This window comes from Mytilus edulis, chromosome 5 (genome assembly GCF_963676685.1).
Source record: "Mytilus edulis chromosome 5, xbMytEdul2.2, whole genome shotgun sequence".
In the NCBI taxonomy this organism is placed as follows: Eukaryota; Metazoa; Mollusca; class Bivalvia; order Mytilida; family Mytilidae; genus Mytilus; species Mytilus edulis.
Window position 1 is genome coordinate 91,249,382 of NC_092348.1, and position 23,628 is coordinate 91,273,009.

Below are 23,628 nucleotides of genomic sequence, written 5' to 3' on the forward strand. Positions count from 1 at the left end.
CTGCCATACTTGGGGAAAATTTTGAGTGTTACATGCAGTATTAGTTCTTGTTTTGCTTATTTAAATAACACACGCAAATTTTTTCTGCATTCATCAATTTCCCTTATTGTTTATTGATGATATGGCATCGCGAACTACACCAGGCTAGTTTGATCAAGTTGTATATTACTAAAAGCTTTATGACCTGTTATATTGAATTTATTTGGGAAACACAGATTTTCATTATTTGATATATTTGTTTTATAAAAAGGCTGGTTCTGCGCACGTGGTCATTGTTGGTTATATGATAAAATCTATATCTGGAAACTCACGGATAAGTCTCTACCAACGGTATTTTAGTTAGACGTGCATTTACATTTTTTGATAAAGACAGCAAATATAAATCATAATAAATTTATCAATGGGTGTTCCATTTGTCAATCCGTTGATTAGGCAAAATAACCAAGCTTGCATCGAAAACCATTATTACTTTCCCATTCCCAAAAAGGTCAATGCAATATGGACGGGCGATTTTTATATCGACATGTCCTATAGACGTTTGTTTAGTTCTGTAAGCAGAATGTATGTTTATGTGCGTATTGTTATGCGTTTACTTTACTACATTGGTTAGAGGTATAGGGGGAGGGTTGAGATCTCACAAACATGTTTAACCCCGCCGCATTTTTGCGCCTGTCCCAAGTCAGGAGCCTCTGGCCTTTGTTAGTCTTGTATTATTTTAATTTTAGTTTCTTGTGTACAATTTGGAAATTAGTATGGCGTTCATTATCACTGGACTAGTATATATTTGTTTAGGGGCCAGCTGAAGGACGCCTCCGGGTGCGGGAATTTCTCGCTACATTGAAGACCTGTTGGTGATCCTCTGCTGTTGTTGTTTTTTATTTGGTCGGGTTGTTGTCTCTTTGACACATTCCCCATTTCCAATCTCAATTTTATTATCCCTAGATATGTTTTTTTATCAGTCTTTGTCATAAACTTATTTTAACTACAGTTAACTTTGATCTTGTCTGCTCCGAAATAAAGTAACATGATAAGGTTTGGTCTGATAAGGTTTAAATCCAAATGCAAATCTGCAATTTGTTTATCAAGTTAACTTAGAGAGCAGTTCAAGTAAATTATTTATAGGTTGGGACTGCACCCAACTGTAAATCATGATGAAATTATTTATTGAATGCATTGCAACTTTGACTTGACATGTGAAGCAGAGATGTATTCTTATTGTATTTACAGAAACAAAGTACTAATGAAAAAATGAAAACATGTGTAATCTCAATGTTGAGTAAAAGCGTAGGATTGTAAATACATTTTCATGATATATTGAAGCGGCTTAACAGCTCATAGTAATACGTAATGTAATGTACTATTTTCCTTCTAGCCTTCGTTTAGGTTAATAATTCTTTCAAAGCAACTCAAAATGTCTTGTACTCATTGATACATTTAATTGACGAACAACGTGTACAATCACCATTATCGCTTATGGATGTTTTATAGATTACAAAGCATAATAACTCTATCACAATTTCTACTCAACAAATGCCAATGTAAAAAGTCAGTGCAGAAGATTAATTTGGTTTTAGCTGTCAGAGAAAATAAATAACACATTGAAATAGGTAAATGATGAAATTAAACTGATGCAGTTTATTCAAGTATGAAAATAAATGGTCTATGAAAAGTTTCAATGAACTCAACTGGGAAAAGAATAGCCTTAAGGCAAATGTTAGCGTCTAAAAAGAGAAATTACAAACCTGTCAGTATTCTACATTTTTTATATTATAGTTTGGTTTTTATTTTCGAAACAATTACCCATTTTGTTTAGATATGTATGTACTATTCTTCTTATGGTTTTAAGCCAAACACAAGACATCCGTCACTAAGAGTTTTTAACTGTCAGACTAGAGAGAGGTTTAGCTAGATATGAAACTAGAGTTAATCTACCATATTTTCTACTTTAAAAAATGCTTGTTACAAGTAAGGCATATGACAGCTGATTTCTTTTCGTTTGTTGTGTTCAGACATTTCAATTTTGTAATTCGATATGGAACGTTCCGTTTTGAATTGTCCTTAAAATTTGGAATTTTTTTAATGGCACAGTTTTGATCCAGTCCAGTTATCAGTATTTTACTGATATGAAATATCAGTGATGCTGTCATTTTGTTAAAATATACTGCCCATGATATGTAGTATCATTCCAAACATCTAGATTGCCTTGATCAAATTTAGCACTTTTTTAAATGTGTTTTTTTTTATTAATCGAACGATTAAATGCTCTTCAGCTTGAATTTCTCATGATAATACAATGTTATGTTATAATATGACATAAGCAGCGCTGAACTTATAATTTATATTACAGTTTTTAATAACTTTGAGTAAAGATTATTTGTACCATTATGGCCAATAAACACCTGACTTTTCAATATTATCGAATCCAGTCTTGTTGACCTGTAGATGTTGATGGTTATGTATTGCAAGTCACAGACTTTTCAAGCCAGTTCGCATTGGAAAAGATGAAAAAGAGAAAAGATCTTTTCTAAATCTTTCCTTTGCCAACAAAGGTCTCGATGGCGTCAACCTAGGCAATATCCTTCATCATAAATTAGTTCAATCGAAAATACCTCCTTATTTCAAAGACCAGTCTGTACCAATAATTTCTTATACCTATACCAAACCTATTGCAACTAAAATTTTCAATTACAAACGCGTTTTGCAGAATCTAGATATTGACGACTTCAAGTCTAAACCTCCTGATTGCACTTGTGCTAGTTCCCAATTCATATATAATCCTGCTGGCCACGTTATTACCGGTGACCTTAACATTGTTAGTAACACTTCTCTACGAAATTTGTTATCGAAAGGTCCGAAATATCGTGAGCCTAAATCCATCAATTGGAAATACAACTTTAAAATTTTGATGGACTCAGTCGAGGATTATGCCAGGCAATGGACTAAACGTGAAAAGGAAGACGTAGACACTCTATACGAATGGATTAAGGCAGTGAGGTCGTTAATACAAATCAGAATCAAGAAACTGAATGGGTCCATCAATGCCAATGCTACGTCAATCTTTAAAGACCCAAATGTTGCTAAACACTTATCCGACCTCCATGATAAATATGTTGATGTCCCCGCAGACAAAGCCCCAAATAACATAGTTTTTGTCTGTAAAAGTCACTGCATTAATTGCTTGATAAACGAATTAAGTATAGACAATTCACTTGGAAACTCAACATATACCCTCACAACACTTACCAAAGAGGAAATCCTGGATAATCATAGGTCTGTTCTTTGTTCCTTTGGTATTTCAACCAAAGATGAAGAACTGGATCTTCCATCACTGTATTGGATACCTAAACTACATAAGTGTCCTTACAAACAACGGTATATTGCTGGGTCTTCCAAGTGCTCCACGAAACCTCTTTCTAAATTATTAACAGCAATTTTATCAGCAATCAAAGACGGGCTTCAAAGTTATTGTGAAACTGCCTATGCTAAAGGTGGCGTGAATCAGATGTGGATACTTAAAAATTCCAAAGATCTTTTAGAGTACATACAATCTAACTCTCTTTCATCTTGTAACAGTATTAAAACATTTGACTTTTCTACTCTTTACACAAGTATTCCACATTCCAAACTAAAAGACAAATTGAAAGAGTTGGTATTACTTTGCTTCATAAAAAAGAATGGCCAACGTAGATACAAGTATCTTGTCTTAGGGAGGGATAAATCATACTTTGTAAAGAATCACTCTGATTCAAACAAAAAATTCTCTGAAACCGATATTATCAAGATGCTTGATTTCTTGATTGACAACATATTTGTAACGTTCGGAGGACGTGTTTTTCAACAGACTGTCGGCATCCCAATGGGAACAAACTGTGCCCCTCTACTTGCCGACTTGATTCTTTATTATTATGAGGCTGACTTCATGCAGGAACTTCTTAGGAAGAAAGATAAGAAGTTAGCAATATCCTTTAACTCTACTTTCCGCTATATAGATGACGTTCTGTCACTAAACAATTCAAAATTTGGTGACTATGTGGAACGCATCTATCCCATCGAATTGGAGATAAAGGATACTACAGATACAGTTAAGTCGGCTTCATATCTTTACTTACATCTAGAAATTGACAATGAGGGTCGGTTGAAAACAAAACTTTACGACAAAAGAGATGATTTCAGCTTTCCAATTGTGAACTTTCCATTTCTAAGTAGCAACATTCCAGCAGCACCTGCATACGGGGTATATATCTCCCAATTGATACGATATTCCCGTGCTTGCATTTCCTATCATGATTTTCTTGATAGAGGGTTACTGCTCACAAGGAAGCTATTAAACCAAGAGTTACAAATGGTGAAGTTGAAATCATCCCTTCGTAAATTTTACGGACGCCGTCACGAGTTGGTTGACCGTTATGGAATAACCGTTTCACAAATGAAATCGGATATGTTCCTTACGTCGTAACTACAATCCCCTTCCCTTTCATGAATGTGACCTACCGAATTAGACTATTTACCGGATTTGTAATCACATAAGCAACACGACGGGTGCCACATGTGGAGCAGGATCTGCTTACCTTTCCGGAGCACCAGAGATCACCCCTAGTTTTTGGTGGGGTTCGTGTTGTTTATTCTTTAGTTTTCTATGTTGTGTCATGTGTACTATTGTTTTTCTGTTAGTCTTTTTCATTTTTAGCCATGGCGTTGTCAGTTTGTTTTAGATTTATGAGTTTGACTGTCCCTTTGGTATCTTTCGTCCCTCTTTTATGTGGTTACTGATTGATATCGGCTGATGCTCTCTGTCTCTTTTCATTCTTTTGGTTGTTTAGTCTGTAATTTCCTGATTAGTCAAATAAGGCTAAAAATCAAAAACTCATCCACTGGTTATCATAATTTTAATAAAGCACTGACATTGGTTACATACAATGCGCTTTAATTATCGAACATCTATCTTTTGATTTCATAATTTATATTATCATTTTCATGTCATCAACATGAGAAAAGAAAGGAAAATTAAGAAATAGTTTGCTGTCTATGAATTTTGAAACGAATATATCGTGACTTATTGAATATATGTTTGTTGTTGAATTCTTAACATTCTTGATATAAAATACATCATATAAAAATTGGATCATTATTCAACCGTATGCAGTTAGATGAGTGTTGTGTTCTTAAATCTCGAGGAGTTTTATTTCCTTTTCTGGCCAATATAACGTGTTCATAAACTTATAATTATCTACTTATCTATATGAATACCAACGGTAATGATATGATTGTGTGTTTCCTTATAGAGAATGAGACATACAGAAATGTTCGGGGTAAATGAACAGTTATTTACAAACTCTTATATCCAATGGAACAATGTCATGCTTTGGGACCATCTTGAGTGTAACATGCAGTACTAGTTCTTGTTTTGATTATTTCAATTACATACGCAAACGTTTTCTACATTTATTAATTACCCTAAATATGAGTTGAGGATATGGCAACGCGAACCACACCAGGCTAGTATGTTATACACTTGCATATATTCAAAGTTGTTTGACCTGTTATATTGAATTTGTTTCGGAAACACATATTCTCATTATTTGATATATTTAGAAAAAAAAAGGCTTGGTATGTGGTCGTTGTTGTTTTTATGGTAAAACCTATCTCTAGCAACTCACGAATGAATGTCTCTATCAACTTTGGTAAAAGTTAAACGAGTATTTACATTTTTGAATAAAACTATCAAATAAAAATCATATACGTTATTTTATACCTATCACTTACACATATACAAATGGGTTTTCCTGTTTTCTATCCGTTGATGAAGCCTTATGACCAAGCTTGCATCGAAAACCCTTATAGTTTTCGCATTCCAAAACAGTTCATAGCAATAAGGGTTTTGGCGATTTTGATATCGACATGTCGTGGAGACGGCTGTCTAATGTTTTAAGCAAAATGTATGTTTATCCCGAGATCTTATTATTTCAGTCTTTGCCATACACATGTTGTCAATTAAAGAAAACATAATTCCGCTTTGAATACCCAACGTTTTGAATACTTGAAATACAACTGTCGAGGAAAAAATGTAGTATTACACCATAAACGTTGGTTGAATTTATTGATTTCTTAGAAACTGTAGGCAAACCTTGTCTTTTATTTCAATATCCACAAATTTTCATTATTAAAATGAGATGTGGTATGAAAGCTAGTGAATAGTAAAAGTTAAACAAAATACAGAACTCCAAGGACAATTCAAGAAGAAAGTCCCAAATTAAATGGCAAAATGAGCTCATACACAGCAAATGAATAGATAACAACTGCCATATTTTAAACTGTCAATCAAAAAGCAGTCATTTATCTTGACTTTTCTTTCGAAGCAGACTTGTTTTTACTGAAGTTAACTTTGGTTTTGTCTGCTCCGAAATATAGAAACATGATCCTACGTTACTAGTAAATAAGTCTGTTATGCTTGATGAATATGTATAGGGTATCAGCACATACGTGTATCAGCAGATGGTACAAAAGAGATATATTTATAGGACTGATTCAAATGCAGACGATTTAAAGGTCTATCAAATAGTCTGCAAAATATATTAACAGTAGACCTGTCTTCAGGTCTTCCCTGGTTTGCAGAAGTCGTGAAAGAAAAGCAAACCTTAATGAAAAACTAAACCATGAAAGGTCAAAGTAGGGTCTTCAACACGGCGCCTCAGCTCACATAGAACAGCAAGCTGTAAAATGCCCCAAAATCACTGGAGTAAAATCATTCATTTGGGAAAATTAACTTAGAGAGCAGTCCAAGTTCATTATGAACAGGTTATGACTGCAACCGTCTGTATGTCATGATGAAATGTGTTAGTGTGTGCAGTGCAACTTTGACGTGCCATAGGAAGAAGATATGTCTATCTTCCATATATAATCTTATTGTTTTACAGTAACAAAATACTTATGTTAATGGAAAACATATGTGTTTTTCTACAGTTGAGTGAAAGGCTAGGATTGGAAATACATTTTCATGATTTATTGCAGCGGTTCAACAGCTCATAGTATAACGGTATATTATCTACTATTTTCCTTCTATCCTTCGGTTAAATTAATTATTCTTTCAAAGCAATTGAAAATGTGTTTGTTGATACTTTTAATTGATGAACAACGTTTACAGTCACCATTATCGGTTATGGATGTTTTATAGACTACAAAGCATAAAAACTCTATCACAATTTCTACTCAACAAATGCCAATGTGAAAGGCTTTTAATTGACGAAGTCAGTGCAGAAGATCAATTTTGTTTTTGCTGTTAGCGTCGAACAGCACAAATATATGGCACATTGAAAACTGGTGTTTTACGAAATCAATCTGAAGCAGTCAACTTAAGAATGACAGTAAGTGGTCTATGGAAAGGTTTCAATAAACTCAACTGGAAACAACTAGCAATAAATCAAGGACAGCTACTAAAAATGGAAATTGCAAACTTGTCAATGTATGCATTTAAAATTTTCTGACGTCAGACACACATATCAATCAATGTGTTTGTAGATAGATGTTTTTGTGTTCTGTTAAATTGTTCCTTTTAAAATTGTTTTACGATGATGACTGATGTACCCATATTCTGACTATTTCATTTATTGTGTCTGTTTAGTTAACGCATCAAAGGATTATTGTCATCAAAGTAAGAGGGTTAACGCTATAAAACCAGGTTTAATCCACCATTTTCTACATTTGAAAATGCCTGTACTACGTCAGGAATATGACAGTTCTTGTCCATTTGTTTTTGATGCGTTTTGTTATTTGATTTTGCCATGTGATTATGGACTGTCTGAATTGATTTTCCTCTTAGTTCAGTATTTTTGTGATTTTACTTTTTTCTAAAGCTTTGTTTGGTGATTATTTTCAAAGCGATAACCTATTACTTTTCAGATTTTTAGATTTTTAGATCCCGCTAACATGGTTTAAGACCGCCACATTCTTTGTGTAAGTGCCAGTCCCAAGTCAGGAGCATGTTATTTAGTGGTTTTCGTTTGTTGATGTGTAATTTATTTGTTATTTCGTTCGTTTTTGTACATAAATAGGCCGTTAGTTTTCTCATTTGAATTATTTTACATTTGTCCTTTCGGGGCCTCTTATAACTGACTATGCGGTATGGGCTTTGCGCATTGTTGAATGCCGTACGTTGGCAAATAGTTGTTAATTTATGTGTCAGTTGGTCCCTTGTGGTGAGTTGTCTCATTGGCAATCATACCATATTTTCCTTTTTATATTTGTCACTTTCAATAAAAATTAATTGTACCAAAATGGCCATTAAACCTCGTGACTTTTCAATATTATCTAACCTAGTCATTTTGACCTGTAGATGTTGATGTATATGTGATTGCTGATTGATATTGACGTATATTCTGTGTCTCCTTTCATTCCATTCTTATGATTTTTAGTTTGTTATTTCCTGTTTAGTGAAAGTAAGTTAAAAATCAAGCACTCATCCACATGACTTTAATAGAGTACTAACATCGCTTACATATCTGACCATCTTTTTTTTTATTTCACGATTGATATTATTAATTTATATGATTGACAAAAGGCAAGAATAGAAAACAAATAAATAGTTTGAGGTCCTTGAATATAATGACGAAATTATCGTGACCTATTGAATACCGTTATATATTTCTTGTTCATTTCTTAACATTCTTGAAATACGCCATATAAAAACCTGGATCCTGATTTAAACGTATGCAATTAGATAATTGTTCTTAGACCTCAAATATTATATCAATATCTGGCCAATATAACGTCTTCCTAGACTTATAATTATCTACTTATTTAAAGGAGTATCGACAGTAATGATAGGATTGTGTGTTTCCTTATTGAGAATGAAGGATAAGAACCTGTCGGGGTAAATGACCAGTTATTTACAATCTCATATATCAAATGAAACAATTTCATGCTGGGGGACAATCTTGAGTGTACATGCAGTATTAGTTCTGGTTTTGCTTATTTAAATAACACACACAATTTGTTTTCTGCATTCATCAATTACCCTAAATATATATTGAAGATATGGCAACGCGAACTACACCAGGCTAGTTTGATCAACTTGTATATATTAAAAGCTTTTTGACCTGTTATATTGAATTTGTTTCGGAAATACAAATTCTCAATATTTTGATCTATCTAAAAAAAAACTCACGAATGACAGTCTCTACAAACCATTTAAATTAGACGTGCATTTACATTTTTTAATACAGCCAGCAAAAAAAATCATATACATAATTTTATACCTATCACTTAGAAGGCACGTTTACAAATGGTTTTTTTTTTCTTGTTTCCTATCCGTCGATTACGCCAAAGGATCAAGCTTGCATTGAAAACAATTATTATATTCCCATTTCCAAACAATGCATGGCAATAATGGATTTGGCTGGGCGACTTTGATCACGACATGTTCTAGAAACGTCTGTCTGATGTTGTAAGCAAACTTCATGTTTATCCCGAGATGTTTTATATCAGTCTTCAGCATACACATGTTGTCAATTAAATATCAGATTTAATCCACTTTGATTTCCCAACGTTTTGAATACTTCAAATCAAATTCTCGAGTGATGTAAAATATAATATAACACCATAAACATGATAAACGTTGGTGAAATTTATTTATTTCAAATAGACATTTATGCAAACTTTGTTTTTCATTTCCATAATCCACAAATTATCATTATGATGTGGTATGCAAGCTAGTGAAAAGTAAAATTGGACTGATTAATATGCAGACTTGTTATTGGTCTGTCAAATAGTCCACAAAAATATTACCAGTAGACCTATATACTGGTTTTGTCTGGTAAAAATTACATGTCTTCAGGTCTTATGTAGATATAGAAAGATATGGTTAAGGTGCCAATGAGACAACTCTCCATCCAAATAACAATTTATAAAATTAAACCATTATAGGTCAATGTACGGCCTTCTATACGGAACCTTGGCTCACACCGAACTACAAGCTATGCTTGATTTGCATCGGTCCTGAAATCAAGCAGACCTACAAGTAGGTTTAGTCAGATAAGATTAAAATCCACTTGTAAGTCTTCAATTTGTTTCTAAAGTTAACTTAGAGAGCAGTTCAAGTTAATTATTTATAGGTCAGGACTGCACCCATCTGAAAAGCATGATGAATAAATGCAATAGTAGTAGACCACTGTTCGAAATTCACCAATCGATTGAGAGAAAAAATTAAATCCGGATTACAAACTAAAACTGAGGAAAACACATCAAATATAAGAGGAGAACTCCGACACAACAAAAACACAACACTAAAATGTAACACACACAGAAACGAACTATAATATAATAATAGCCATGTTCCTAATGAAATGTGTGAGTAGATCCATTGTAACTTGCATTTCCTATCATGATTTTCTTGATAGAGGGTTGCTGCTCACAAGGAAGCTATGAAACCAAGAATTCCAAATGGTGAAGTTGAAATCATCCCTTCGTAAATTTTACGGACGCCATCACGAGTTATGGAATAACCGTATCACAAATGATATCGGATATGTTCCTAACGTCGTAACTACAATCCCCTTCCCTTTCCTGAATGTGACCTACCGAATTAGACTATTTACCGGATTTGTTATCACATAAGCAACACGACGGGTGTCGCATGTGGAGCAGGATCTGCTTACCCTTCCGGAGCACCTGAGATTACCCGTAGTTTTTTTGGTGGGGTTCGTGTTGTTTATTCTTTAGTTTTCAACGTTGTGTCGTGTGTGCTGTTGTTTGCTTGTCTTTTTCATTTTTAGCCATGGCGTTGTCAGTTTGTTTTAGATTTATGAGTTTGACTGTCCCTTTGGTATCTTTCGTCTCTCTTTTGACATGTGTAACAAAGATTGATTTCTTCCATATCTATTCTTATTGTATTTACAGAAACAAAGTACACAAGGATAAAGTGAAAATATGTGTCATCTCAATGTTGAGAGGAAAGCAAGAATTGCAAATAGTTTTCATGATTTTTGCAGTGTCTCAGGATATTGTAGTATTACGTAATCCAAACTACTTTTTTTACTACTAGCCTTCGGTCAGGTTAATGGTCTTTTAAAAGCAATTCAAAATGTATTCATTGATACTTTTAATTGATGAAAAACGTGTACAATCACCATTATCACTTATGGATGTTTTATAGACTACAAAGCATAATAACTCTATCACAATTTCTACTCAACAAATAACAATGTGAAAGGTTTTAAACTGACGAACAGAGGATTAATTTGGTTTTTGCTGCAAGCGCAAATATTTTACACATTGAAATGGATGTATTATGAAATCAATCTAATGCAGTTCGTTTAAGTATGAAAATAAATGATCTATGAAAAGTTTCAATGAACTCAACTTGGAAAATACTAGCATTTAAGCAAATGTCACCTAACCTCATTGGCCAATTAACTTAGGCGGAAGTCCATGTGATTCTGTCTCATTTGTTTAATATCCACTGAAGAGAGCGGACCGTGTCCTGACTGCTCAGGCCAAGTTGGCAACATACTTCATAGGAAAGGTATATATTTTTTATTTTAAATGGCAAGAGGCCATATGATATAAGAATGACAAGAGGTCATGTAATTTGAGAATAGCAATAGACATAATACATTTTTAAATGGGCAAGAGGCCATGAGATATGATACTGGAAAAATGGCGAGGGCCAAGGAGATGGTTTGATTTATTTGGAGATGGTAATATTTATTTTTTGATAAAGCAAGAGGTTTTGAGATATAATTGAAGAATAATGACAAGGGTTATAAGGTATAATTTGAAAAAATAACCAGGGCCAAGGAGATATAATAAATTTTAGATTGGCCGGAAAGTCCGACACCACGAGGTCGAGTGCGAAATAAATTATATCTATAGGACCAATGTTTTTTTTTTTTAACATTTGTATTGTATTTATATTCTAAACTGGTTGATAAGATATGTTCATTTCATAGTTTTCTCACGAAATTTAATGAGGTATAAAGATTTTCAACAATCCCGTCGTGGCGAAAGGTGCGCTCGACACGTGTTATCATAGATTTTATAAGATTTGATTTATATAATCAAATGATAGACACTTTTTAAAATGTTGTTTGTTTCTTTAAGATTATAATGATAAATAACATTTGCCTATGTTCGTTTATTATGTGTGGTACTTCAGATAGTTTTTAAAAAATGCCAAAAGGGGATTTCCCTCAACAGGTGCGCAAGGTCATTTGATGTCTAGACTAGACTAGTGTGTAGAGTTGTGTATTTATTTTCAGATGGTTTTACCCACGTGTTTGAAACGGAGGCACTCATTAAAAGGGGTACGGTTAGTGGCAGCTATTAAGAGAATAAGAGGAGGACAACCACAGGGCTTAAAGGAGTTTGCCCGTTTTCAAAAGGACAACAAATTGGATAATTTATCCATGGATGATCTGAGGCAACAGGTTTGTAGTACTATTAATCATTTCATTGTTTGACTTGATTTATCTTGCTACTATTTTAAAACCATTTATAGACAATCATATGCAAGTCAAGTGTTTTGTAATACATTATAAATAAACCAGTTTTATTTAAATTTAGCAAGGTTACTAGTACAAGAAGTAAAACAAAAGCTCAGCAGCCGGTTGTACGAACGTTTCATTAAAGTTAACGGCTCATTAAAGTGTCATTAGCGCATCATTAACTAATGTGTCATTAAATCTGTTGTACAAATATTTTAATGAAGTAAAAGTTCATTAAACTGTCATTAAAAATCAAATTATTTAATGATGCCCATGGGGCATCATTAAGCGTTCATTAGCAATTAAAGATGGCAGCCAATGTTTTATTTGACCAACTCGGACGCCAGCGAAATGACCGTGTGTACAGGGAAAGGATTGATCACTTAGATCAAATGCGCGACGAGGAAGTTAGGAAAAGGTACAGATTCAACAAAGAAAGTATCGGGTTCATTTGTAACTTACTTAGAGACAAACTGCAGCAACCCACTAAGAGATCACAGGCTCTCTCTGTAGAGCTCCAGGTAAATTATGAAACAGTTTTCGCATACAAACACATTTCCACCTGTCAAAATACTGTTTACTAAATGACGTCATATATCTATAACATTGGGAGCGATAACGGGCACTATTTTGGTTCCCGATCCGGTTTCTTCCATCAAATTGTAAACCTAATTGTTACACCTGTACCCGATTAAAAAAGTAAATAAACATATTGAATCAAATTCCAGGTATAACAAGATCACCATCTCCAAGAAGGGTGTTATAAAATTACTGGACAAGATTAATCCTAATAAAGCAACTGGTCCAGATCAAATTTGCGGAACAGTACTTAAAGAACTTAGTAGCGACATTTCAACTGCAATCACCTACATCTTCCAAAAACCACTCGACTCAGGAAAAATCCCAAAAGATTGGAAACATGCAAATGTCTGTCCTGTTTTTAAAAAAGGTGATAAACACAACGCAATAAATTATAGACCCATATCTCTCACATGCATACTTTGTAAGATCATGGAACATATAATAGCCAGTAGGATGATGGACCACCTAGAAAATAACAATATTTTGTACGACCTTCAACACGGATTTCGAGCAAATAGAACATGCGAAACCCAACTAGTATCATTCATCAAAGAACTAGCAAAAAATAACAACAGTAACATCCAAACCGACATAATTGTGATGGACTTTGCCAAAGCCTTTGACAAAGTTCCTCACAAAAGACTTCTCTACAAACTGAAACATTATGGCATTGATGACAACACCTTAAAATGGATAGAAGATTTTCTCACATCTCGGACACAAACAGTGATTATTGATGGTGTTCAGTCAGACAAAATAAACGTAACATCTGGTGTTCCCCAAGGAACAGTTTTGGGTCCGATCCTTTTCCTTGTATACATAAATGACTTTAACGAATACATCAAACACAGTACCCTCAGATTATTTGCAGATGATAGCATAATTTATAAAACAATACGAAACAAAGAAGACACAAAAAAAATTGGGCAACACTTGAGAAAATGCGAATTAGAACCCGCATCATTTTCCTCTACAAAATTATACATCATCTTGTTGCCATATATCCGACAGACCTACTTACACAATCTGATACAAGAACACGACAACATTCACATATTTACTCTTTCAGACCCATACAAACCACTAAAGACTCATACAAGTACTCATTCTACCCTAGAACAATCTTGCAATGGAACCTTCTCCCAGTAGCTGCAGTTCAATGTACTACTCTTGAAAGCTTCCGAGAACAGATTCCAATATCTGTTCTAAAAAAAATCTAAACATTTAAATAAATTCCACAATGTATATAGTTTTAACTAAAATGTATGGTACAAAAACAGAAGAAAAAGAAGTTATGTTGAAATTTTTATTTTTATTTTTGTATTATTCACTGTAAATAAAATTTATATCCCACGGTGACGCACGTGCGGCATAGTAAAATCAGTGCCCGGCACGTTATCATCAGTATGTTGATGGAGTGCTGAATTATAAAGAAGAAGAAGATAACACAAATCTGTATATTACAAATGTTAGTCCGAGATTGCTTTGACGTTTGAATGCCCTTTTATGGATTTGCCACGGGAATAAAGAGCACTCCAAAGCAAAAACATAATTGTCCTTGTACTGTTCTTTTCTATCTCGAAATCGGTATTTATTATGCGACACATTTCTAGGAGAGTCCGCTTAACTATATCATAAAGAGAATACATGAATACTTGGATAAAACTTGGTTCGGGTACGCTCTAAAAATAACAAAGAGAAAAAAAGCTGGATTTGTTTACGCTATCCAGAATGAATTTAGGGGAGGGGGAGGGGTAGTATAATTCTTGATAACTATGAATATTATCAAAGACAGGTGAAAATTAAAATGACTTTAAGTGTATAATTATGAATTGACTTTCCGTAAACAAAGATGTAATAAAGATGAAAAATAAAATCTGTTAATGTAGAAGTCTGTACGACATTTAAAACATTTCTTTTAAATATAGGTCTTGATAGCATTACGTTTCTATGCTACTGGCAACTTTCTGCAAGTGTTGGGAGATACTGTGGGAATAGATAAGGGAACTGCATCTCGAGTCGTAAGAAAGGTATCCCTTGCCTTGTCAGAGCTCCTCCCAGTTTATGTAAAATGGCCTTCCGAGGACGAGAAGAGAGAAATAAAGAATGATTTCTACAAAATGGCTGGCTTCCCTGGAGTAATTGGCTGTATTGATGGGACACATGTTCGGATACAGCGCCCGTCTGAAAATGAACCTGCCTTTATAAACAGAAAAGGGTACCCTTCCATCAATGTACAGGCTGTTTGTGACAGCAAAGGTATGTACTGCAAGAATAAAATAAATCTTTCTGTCAAATCAAGAGTACATGCCATTCAATCGCTTGTCATGGTACTAATTAAACGCTAGGTTGGTAGCCGAATCACAATTCAAGTATAAACTGAAGACTTAATTCTGTAGTCAGAGTTTTAAAAATATGTGATTCCCTTTATGGGCCCTGTAATTTGGGATATAAAAATATTCTATCTTATTCTGTTCTTAGTATTCTATACTACAAACCCCGTATTAATTTATGTGAATTACAACGTTAATCATAAGCTTCAGAAACACTGGAATATCTCCAATACATGCGGAAACGACTCTGTTAAAATTTTAAATCGCTTCCCCTTTAAAAAAAAAAAGAGAAAAAAACATCGCATGATACTCGAATATAATTTAATTTAGTTGAAGTTATATTTGGTTTAATTCATATAGTAAAATCTCTTTATTCTAGGAAGGTTCACAAATCTAGTAGCAAGATGGCCAGGCAGTACCCACGACAGCCATATGCTAAGAACCAGCAACCTAAGAACCGTTTTAGAGAGGGACAACAACGGTTTGCAAAATGGTATTCTTCTTGGTGACAGTGGTTATGCCTGCAAACCATATTTAGTAACACCATACTTGAGACCATCTGACCAGAGCCAAGAAAGATACAATGGTTCACATTGCAGAACAAGAGTTACAATAGAAAGAGCTTTTGGTTGGTGGAAAAGACGTTTCCACTGTCTACATGGAGAACTTAGGATGCACCCTGAGAGAGTCTGCACAATAATTGGTATGCTATCTTTAAAACCCGATAAGTATAGTGTCTAAAATATATATAAAATATAATATACGGGAGTTTTTTTCATTAATCAATATTTTCGACTGACAGTGAAATACTGTATTCATTTAGTGACTAACTATTTTTTACCTGGGAAAGGGGCTGGTCAGTTTGAAATCAAACACACAAAGTTTTCTTGACCCCCCCTATAATATTTCACTTTTTTTTATTTGATCCCCCTCTACCGTTGCCTATTAAACATACCAAAATTTTGTTCACAAAAATATTGCAAACAATAAATATCCTCAGTGGATTGAGTCCAAAACCATATTTTGCCTTGAAATAGGGCTCTCAAGAATATTAGTTGATAGATCGGCAAGCCAGTACTTTGAACTTTTTTTCTGACTTTTTTCGGATTTCCTGTATACTGTACTATATTTTTTTTTAATTGTATTACTAAACAAGTTAATCACAACATTTATAGCTGACTATGCAATATGGGCTGTGCTCATTGTTGAAGGCCGTATGGTGACTTGTAGTTGTTAATTTCTGTGTCATTTTTGGCTCCTTTAGACGTTTGTCTCATTGGCAATCGTACCATATATTCATTTAACATTTGATTTGTGAATGCAGGAGAGAGTGGTGTCGCTCCCTTTTAATATATTTTTAAAAATTTGGTTGATGATATCGGAAGAGATTATTCAAACATGACGACAGCGCCGCCCCCTTTTTTTTCCATATGTTAGTTTATACATTGTAAACTGCCTTCTTACATTTTCTTTCATGAAACCAGAGACATAAAATACAATTGTATTATATGTCTCTGATGAAATCACAAATATCTGAACCCCGTTAAATAAATGTTAGGTATACCTTTAATATATTATTGGGATAAAGATGTATCTAAGAGGCCATATTACCCTTTGTGAGCCTCAATAGGGCTTCTTTGTAGACATGCGCATATGTGATTGTTGAATACACATCTGCAATGGAATGCCGACCAACAGGTGCCCGTAAACATTGAAATATAGTCTATCGGACAACAGCTTGCACACAATGATGCACTACATTGCTTTAAAGGTAGGAAGAAAACAAAGCTTGTCAACTTTTATCCCCGGGGACATCTGCCAGGCTCATAAAAAAGTAATTAATTCCAAGTTATCCGTCGTCAAGTATAATATTGTGCCAGCCGACTCGACCCATAAAACATTTGAGACAACTCGGACCCTCAGAGCTCGGAACATCTATGACCATGCAGACGATTGAGTGATGCTCCCTAATTTTTTTTAAATTTCTGTACGATTTTGTCTTAGTTATTAAAGATGACAATTATAATACATAAACATTTTTCTATAAAATAGAGGGTGGTCAAAGGGGGTTCTGAAAACTGAAAAACATGAAATAAAAATTACAAAATAGTTGCATATTTTAGCAACCATATAAGTTGCATCTGAATTGAAAAGAATGATATTAAATTATTATTTTTTTTATTCTCTACCAAGCACATCAATCTAACGTTTTAATTATTGCAGACAAAATAGCATTATTTTCTATTTTGCCAGTGCCTTTCAAATAGCCACTGCCTATAATTAATTTCATGGACTTTATCTCCTATACCATACATGTGCACATACAATATATGTGCCAACTTTCAATAAATAAAGTTTACTGTTGGAATCAAATGCAGGACAAGCACATGCTTGTAAGGATAAGCACAAGAAATATAGAGAGTACTGACAAGAAACAACGAAAAAACAATCATTCCATATACCAAATTATAGTTGATTTATGCATTAACTTATGATAGAAACTAAGTAACATTAAGGGTCTACATGTACATACTAAGTACAAATGTATGAAGCATCCAGGTCTTGGACCTTTTAAATTAAGCTTTTAAGAAGTTAGCCAACACTGCAGCCAGATCACTTTCCCTATTTCAAGTTAATTGCAATGAAAGTCTCAGGTTTAACAACAAGACATTTATGGTCAAAATACATGTTGTTGAAAGGCAGAAAAAGTTGTAGGAAAATAAGCCTTTACCATCCTCCAGATATAACACAAATCATCTTTTAATGCTTTGTCTTAAGTTAGCATAATTGACTGTTGAATTTGCATGTCACTTATTTTCAACCTTAAATTCATCTATTTGATTTCACATTATATGTTATTTAGGTCTCAGACATTCCTGGCTTGAGTTTATATCCCTTGAGCAGAATACATATATTGAAAAAATCAACCTGATATGTTCGGCATACATTCAGGATTTGCTGTGAATTTTTTGTATCGTGTACATGTATGTAATAATTGATAATAACACTTTTAACATTAAATTTAAGTATTCCAAGTGTAAATTGGATGATTTTGTAATGAAAATGTATAATGGATTGATACACGTCATTGTTTTCCCTCTGTAAGCCTCTGACATTCCTTAGTGTTCTGTAAAGCTTTTGACTACTAGTACCTCACATAGTAACTGGTGATATGATGACACCCCTGGTTTTCCTGAATATATACTAACATCTCTGTGTTGTTATCTAATCACAAACCTTGACACATTTGTAATCTGTAATATTAGTTTATATTTGCAGAATTGAACATCCTGTAGTTTAATTTTTTTCAGGATCAATACATTGAAATACAACAATGTATATAGTTCACTATTGCTTTATTTTTTTATTGAAATAGGTGCTTGTGCAGTCTTGCACAATTTGGCAATTCTTTTAAGAGAGCCACAATTGGACCAGGACCAAGATGTTGACATTGGGGAGATTAATGGACAAAACAATGGCCAAGAAGATGGAAATGGTGTAAGAAACTACATTACAAGAACCTTTTTTAGCCAATAATTAAATATATATATGCAGGTAAGTTGCTACACAGTACAAACAATTTAAGCATTCAAAATCATGAAATTCACACTAAGTAAACAAGTTATTAAGCAATGAGAATTTTTGGACATATAAATGATATTAAATGACCCCTACTGAAAAATACCAAAAATTTTAGATATAATTAAAGTGAAAAGGGTCCTTGTTTGATCATGTTCTGTATAAGACCAGAACAAACTGCAACCTTTAATTGCTTAAGGTGGCTCGGGCCTAATCGAAGTTTCTATCAGGAGTGCCATATTTTGGGTTATTTTACTCTTTCCAGAAAATCAATCAAATCAAATTGGTCGAAAAAAATAGGGGGTCACGAACCATTTAAGCTCAAAATTTTACTTTTAAACAGGTATGTAAAAGGACCATTTTTCAATAAAATGATCGGGAAAATAGAGGTGTTGACATATTTTTATCAGAATATCAAAAAAACGTTCTCTGATAATTGCTCCAAAAACTGTTATATGAAAAGCTAGAATATAGCTTCAAAGAATGAGCCAATAAAAAAAATAGGTCACCGATAAGTGAAACAAATATTTTTCCTTAAAACCCAAGTTTTGGCGGGAAAATGGTGAAAATTGAAATGTCATTTTGACCCTTTAACAAATACAGATAATAACGAAAATATTCTATTAGTCACATAGCTACAATGATTCAACATTTCTAATCAATCAAAATATTCAAAAAAATCATATTGAATTTACGACAAATACTTTTGTAACTCATGCGTGAAATTATGCACAGTCGAAAAGTCCTGAGCCACCTTAATTCAACTTCATTGTGTCTTGGATGATGGGCTGTCCCATAAGCAGTCATACTAAATCTACATCTTTTAAATTGATATTCAGGCCATGTATGCTAAAAAAATATACTGAAACTAATGGTTAAAACAATATTATGCATCTAACCAGTGTGAAAAATATGTTAAGATAACAAACAAATATTCTCTTAAAACCAAAGTCGGTATATGTAATCACAATAATCAAATAATTTAATCAATCTTCAATGTCTAGATGTATTTTAAGCTTCTTATTCATTAGTTCATAATATAGTGTTTGCTGAATTAATTTTTTCTTTTGTTCAACCAGCACCTCATATTGCATTCTTGTCACATCTTCAGGTTTTATTTTCCTCTTCTTGGTTCTGAAAGCATAGAAAAGTTTATTAAAAGCATTTTATTTGAGCAGTCATACAGTACATATAATTTTGTTTCCGAGGTTGAAGATAAGTCGCTGAGTGTTATTTACTGCTTTTAGAAAAAGACCTTTATCTCTGCTATTAATTTCTCCCTGTTCAAAGTGTTTGTCAGGATTGTTTTTACCCAAACAATTTATTGAAGAAAAAAACAAATATTTGTTGAGTCTTAGAGGCATGATTTTTTATTAGTTGTTAATGGCTTTATACTAGCTGTCAGATAACTGTGAGTACTCTCAGATCTGTTCCTTGTGTCTTTTTGTGTCGGAATGTATAAGTACCCGGTTATGTCCACTTGTATTTTTTGTCTATCTGATGAGTTCAGCCTTTTTCAACTGATTTTTATAGTTCATTCTTAGGTAGTACTGTTTTACCACTGTCCAAGGTTAGGGGAGGGTTTGGATCCCGCTAACATGTTTAACCCTGCCACATTATTTATGTATGTGCCTGTCCCAAGTCAGGAGCCTGTAATTCAGTGGTAATCGTTTGTTCATGTGTTACATATTTGTTTTTTTTACATTTTTTTACATAAATAATACCGTTAGTTTTCTCGTTTGAATTGTTTTACATTGTCTTATCAGGGCTTTTTATAGCTGACTTTACGGTATGGGCTTTGCTCATTGTTGAAGGCTGTATGGTGACTTATAGTTGTTAATGTTTGTGTCATTTTGGTCTTTTGTGGATAGTTTTCTCATTGGCAATCATACCCCATCTTCTTTTTTATAGGTTGCTTAGAATACATATACTAGTATATGTAAAATTTAATTACTTAATTAATAATGTTTTAAAGGACAGACGAGAACAATTTTAACTAACATGGCCTCTGAGTCATGTATTTAACTAATAGTTTATTTCTGTATAAATAAATATCCTAGTTTGTATTATTATGTGAACCTTGTATAAAGGCTTTCACTTAAAATATTTTGCTAGAACAGCTTATGTCTCCATATATGATGTTATTTTAAAGTAATACAGGTAAATATATACTTTTCAGATGTTAAATGCACATCAATGATCTGCACATCTTCTGTTGATGCTGGAGGTGCTCTCTCTTCACACTCTATTGATGGACTGGGATGGCTTGTGGATACAGAATTAGCAGATCCTTCTTTGAATTGATCAACAAACTTTGATAGTAAATTCATTGATTGTGGCGTACCAACAATTTCAACTGCCTCATGACCTTAAAGACATAAAGAAAACTTTTCAAGCTTATCATAATAAATCAATGATTTGAAGTAATAAATAGTCTATTGATATATATTTTATAAGAAGATGTGGTATAATAGCCAAGGAGACAACTCTCCACCCAAGTCACCATGTATTTAAGGAATGACCGTTAAAAAAAATCTATGTTGAAATAACATCAAAAATATGGTGCACAATGAATAACCTGTGTTGCTTCTTTTTTTAAATTGTGCTTCACTATTCTTATTTTATTTCGAAAAAGACAGATAAAATATAACAGTTACCGGTAAGTTAATCGAAAGTGTGATCCCCAATGAAATATGAATACAGTAATATGATGCAGGTGCCTACAAAACAGACAAGTTACATGTTAAAATAATAATATTTTATTGTGTTGTACCTCTATCAAGTTCTTGTTGAAACTATTTTGGAAGCTAGGAGCTATCATGGAACTAAAGAAAACTTGTGTGAAGTTCACCAGGATAATGGTTAACAACATCGGGGGATATGGGTTAGCAACACCAAGGAGCTATAGGTTTTGTAACGACGTGCGTTAACCAATTAAAATCCTAGAAATATACTAAGCTGGGGATAATTAATTTTCACTCAACTTAAAACCAATAAAAAAAGTAAGAAGGTAACATTTTACATAAATATCTTAAATGATATAGCATACATAACCATGATAGTTGGCTTAAAATTTAATATTCACATACACTGAAGTAACATAATATATGAACAGAGATATCATGTAATGATGAGAAAAAAATAGATCATATGGTAATTGTGTTTTTATATGTTTGACTGTTTTGTCTAAATGTTTGTATCATTAGTATTCAATAAAGAGTACATGTATATACATTGCAATGATGAATCATAAACATTTTGTATGAAGTACACAGCAGAAATAGTAGTATATAGGTAAGGCAGAAACCTGTAGGTAAATTTACATTAATGTATCAAAGAGTACCAGGTATATAGTGTCATTGACTCTTCTAAAATGAAAAAGGAACAGGGATACACTTTCTTGCAGTTGAAATCTCTCACTTAATCAGTCTTGCACTTATCAGTTATACAGCTTTGAGTTGTAAATTCCAGAACTTATATTATGGTGAAACAATTTGTCATCATGTGATGATTGAATACTATAATAGTACATCTACATATAATGCTTCTTAACTTTAATATGAATCAAATTATGAGAATTTTATAGAAGGCCCAATATCAGGTTTTTAAATTATGAATGCTGTATGTCTGAAGAATAATAATCCAAATATGGAAGTATGTACACTATACATTTATATATATATAGATTAGTTTAAATCTCAAAAGGGAAAAAAAAAACACAAATAAAAACGTTTCATATGAAATTGTCGTTTTTTAGGGGGAGGGGCATGACCTTTATCGGGATTACAGGATTGATGCTTTCGGGATGTCGGGATTTAGATTTTTTTAAATTCGGGACCTCTGGATTTCATTTGTTAAGCACGGGATCAGGACCCTTTCTACCCCATCTAATATCTATATTGATGACATAAAGTACATTTAAAATTAAATGTAAGCAAAACAAAACATATTGCATGTACCTGTTGTTGTGAGACTGGAATCTTCAATTGGTGACTCCACCCCCTGCAATCCCGTAAAACTGGGGCAATCTTTGTATATGTCAACAATCCTTTCCTGTGCCTCTGTCAAAGGTTTTGGTGGTGGACCACCGCCAGTTCTCTGGTGGTCACGGGCCTTCTCTGAGTAGGCTTTTTTGGCCTCTTGATGCAAATTTGACCACTTATTTTTAATTTCTTTTGTGGATCTGGGGCACACACCTAAAGAGTTGACCCTTTCGGTTATGTGCTCCCAGATCAACTTTTTTTTTTCACTGGTCACGGAACTGGTGCCCTGACTTGAATTAAATTTATCACTGATAATGGATATGTTCTGTTGCACCAGTTCCGTGATCAATGTTATTTCAGACGATTCGAAGTTTTTTGAACGATTTCTCTGCGTCTTTTTCTCCATGTCTCTATAGTTTGGGCGTTGTTAATTATAGCAGACGACGGATGTTTACAACTTAGGGAATTGTGGGAAATATTTAGGGGAAAACCAATATTTAATGATAGTTTAATGACGCACCCTTCATTAAATGTTCATTAGTTAATGAGCAACAAAAGTGTGCTTCGTACAACACATTTTAATGGACTCATTAACTAATGTTACATTAACAACTTAATGCATCATTAAGCCTTAATGACTCATTAAGCTAATGACACTTTCGTACAACCGGCTGC

The 23,628-nt window shown here is 33.5% G+C and overlaps 3 protein-coding genes across 4 annotated transcripts in view; 1 reads left to right on the forward strand and 2 right to left on the reverse strand.

Moving 5' to 3' along the window:
* Window positions 1–23,628, reverse strand: part of LOC139524804 (thyrotropin-releasing hormone receptor-like) — a 95,462-nt gene that overhangs the window by 50,071 nt on the left and 21,763 nt on the right. The window lies entirely within an intron of this gene.
* LOC139524806 (putative nuclease HARBI1) lies at window positions 12,676–21,285 on the forward strand. Of its 2 annotated transcripts, XM_071319889.1 has the most exons (5): window positions 12,676–12,997; window positions 14,987–15,317; window positions 15,771–16,094; window positions 18,768–18,946; window positions 21,150–21,285. In XM_071319889.1, exons 1-4 carry the CDS (start codon window positions 12,785–12,787, stop codon window positions 18,926–18,928), a joined length of 1,029 nt encoding a protein of 342 aa, XP_071175990.1. In that variant the 5' UTR covers window positions 12,676–12,784; the 3' UTR covers window positions 18,929–18,946; window positions 21,150–21,285. The 2 variants fall into 2 exon arrangements, 1 of the variants encoding a protein (XP_071175990.1); XR_011664862.1 differs by lacking the exons at window positions 12,676–12,997; window positions 14,987–15,317; window positions 15,771–16,094; window positions 21,150–21,285 and adding an exon at window positions 16,998–17,162 and having other exon boundaries at window positions 18,768–18,903.
* On the reverse strand, window positions 19,001–23,602 carry LOC139524807 (uncharacterized). The gene is made up of 3 exons (XM_071319890.1): window positions 22,930–23,602; window positions 21,143–21,338; window positions 19,001–20,104 (listed from the first exon to the last, which is right to left on the reverse strand). The coding sequence occupies exons 1-3, from the start codon at window positions 23,357–23,359 to the stop codon at window positions 19,957–19,959; spliced, it is 774 nt and encodes a 257-aa protein (XP_071175991.1). The 5' UTR covers window positions 23,360–23,602; the 3' UTR covers window positions 19,001–19,956.